At 36.2% G+C, this 2500-nt stretch overlaps 1 protein-coding gene across 1 annotated transcript in view; it reads left to right on the top strand.

Moving 5' to 3' along the window:
* Window positions 1-2500, top strand: part of LOC138020910 (leucine-rich repeat-containing protein 15-like) — a 97436-nt gene that overhangs the window by 28214 nt on the left and 66722 nt on the right. Inside the window, exon 5 of the mRNA XM_068867808.1 lies at window positions 859-930. Coding sequence (XP_068723909.1) covers window positions 859-930 — 72 coding nt within the window. The remainder of the gene's footprint in view (window positions 1-858; window positions 931-2500) is intronic.

Here is a 2500-nt window from a genome sequence, read left to right on the forward strand (position 1 = left end):
AACATGTCTTGCATGCAGTTGCACTAAGCAAACGTTTATTGCACACACTAAGAAAGGACTGTAGGTGTTGTTTCCGCTTCATAATTCCTCTTCTTGTTAGTGTAATCTGATGCCAGGTCAAACATTGTTTGGCTTTGCGTTTCCACCAGAAAAAGACAAACCAAAAGACAGATGGAGAATAAAAATTCCATAGTTTTTATATATAACTCTGAATCGAATTCTCATCGAAAAATTAATGACAATCGATCTTAAAAACACGAAAATCTCTGACTTTTATGAATAAAGGGAATTGACAAAACGAAGAAATTGATCACGTGCTAGGCAACCATAACGGTGCACGTGATCACTTTGTGTCAACTGAATGAACTACGGGAAAGAATGTTAATCGTTTGTCGTTTTCAGAGTAAAACAACCTACGTTTTAGCCAAGAAACTTCCGTCGTTGGTTTTTTAATTTTGTTGTAATATTTAACTGAATATTTAGATTTCATCTGTCGGGTCAGGAAGCCTTCTTTGTCGGGTTCCTGAGAAACGTATCTATTTTGACTTCAGGGTGAACTATTTACACAATCGAGAGGTTGAGTGGCCATGTAATTGAAAATCTAAACATCTATGAGATACAAAAGCAGAAGAAATGGTTAAGCAAATATGAAGTTTGTTGCTATCTGAATGTTTTTGGGTTAGAGTAAAGGGATATATTGTCACGCAAATTATGTAATTTCATGACACTCAAAATTCGCAAAAAGCGTGAGTTTCATTTTAACAATCTTCGCACTAACAAGTCGTAGCAATAAATTGGATTAACCAGGAAGTTAAAGAAATATTGTATGAAAACCTTAAGGTTCTGATTTGTTGGTAGGTACCTGTGGAACAACCAGCTGAACAAACTGCCCGGAGGTGTGTTTGATCACAATACCCAGCTAAAGACACTGTAAGTACTTCTGCAATTAATATAACCAAGAAATGCTGAAAAAAGAAAAAGAGGAAATTTATTTCCCAGAGGAAATAAATGGATTTATTTTTTTCTGAAGTATCTTAGCGGGCCAGAATGCTAAATCCTTGAATCTGATTGGCTAATCACGCTCTCGTAGCCGGTCCAGCTTTTTACGATATGGACCAAGGTCCGAAATCTGTTCCGTACTGAAACTGTCGCGGCTAATTGAAAATGTTTTTACTACGGCGCGACGAAACCTTAGATTTTACCTGTTAAAATGCAAGTTTTCCTTGCAACAAGTTAACCGTTGCAAAAAGAAAGAAAAACATCAGCAATGGAATAAAGGGCCTGGTTATTCTTCAAAATGTGAGTATTCACATGAATTTGCTAACAATACTTTGCTGGTTTGCTGTCCTCGAGTTGTTGGTTTTCTTGAACTGTTGACACGCCGTTAAACTTAAAACAACTTACACTGCAGAGCAGTTTTTTGAACTCGGTTTTTCGGTTGACAATCGTTATTTTCTTTGGAGTTCTATTTTATAATCTCATTCTATTTTGCTTCATTTAAGAAAATACGGATTCGTAGCTAAAATAGTCAAACAAACAAATCGCAACGCTATGGAGTTTGCATGAACTGATGTTGTGTAAGTTTTGCATTGATTTGTGAAGGACTTGACGGAGAACAAAGATGAATCCTTGATATGATAAGAAATGAAGGCAGAGACAGATGTTTCAGTATTTTTTACTAATTTTTTTCTTCTTGTTTTAAGAATTTTCGTTCAATTCTTAAAGTTTCCCACTTCCGATTGGCAAACTTAAGATTTGTTTATTACTTGATATACCCAGTAGTAAACTAAGTGTTAACGGGAAATGCATTTTTGTTTAATCAATTGTCAAAAGACGTTAAAAATGCCTTCTATTGTTATTTGTTTCCTGTATTTGCTCATTGCCAGATGTAGCCTTGTATTTTTTACAGGGGTACTCTGACGAAAAAACACGGTTTTTCAAAAAGTCTCAAATCCTGGAGGAAACGCCGCTAAAATGTTGTATATGCTTTTCACATTATGAATTTAACTTACTCTAACCAACATTTCGATGCTGTTACGTCGAAATACTTGTTTTCCATAGCATCCGCCATTTTTGGTATGTCGCCAGCATACTTATTCCAGAAAGGCTGGAGCGAGGACTGATGACGTCACTTACTCAACACAAAGCTTGCTGCTACTTTAAGTAACAATGAAAAACATGTCTGAAACCGAGGCTTCGTCTTCTATCGATCATGATTTTTCGACTTCGGAGTATTCGTTTGACTTCGAAAAACATTCTCAGTCACTTACCTGTGATTATGAAGGTTAGACTCGTGGCTACTTAGGAAAAAGCAGCCACATATCGACGGGAAAGAGCTCAAAAGGAAGAACAAGAGGAAATGCTTCGAGACCGTTTCGAATTGAGTGACATTACATGGTATGTTGGAGTCGTGATTTGTCTGTTTACTATTGTTCCCTTCATTTGTAAAATTCATATTTCTCGTTATTTTTTCTAGGTGCAAATGTACGTGTTGTTCTTC

Source organism: Montipora capricornis, chromosome 10 (assembly GCF_036669925.1).
Source record: "Montipora capricornis isolate CH-2021 chromosome 10, ASM3666992v2, whole genome shotgun sequence".
Lineage (NCBI taxonomy): Eukaryota > Metazoa > Cnidaria > Anthozoa > Scleractinia > Acroporidae > Montipora > Montipora capricornis.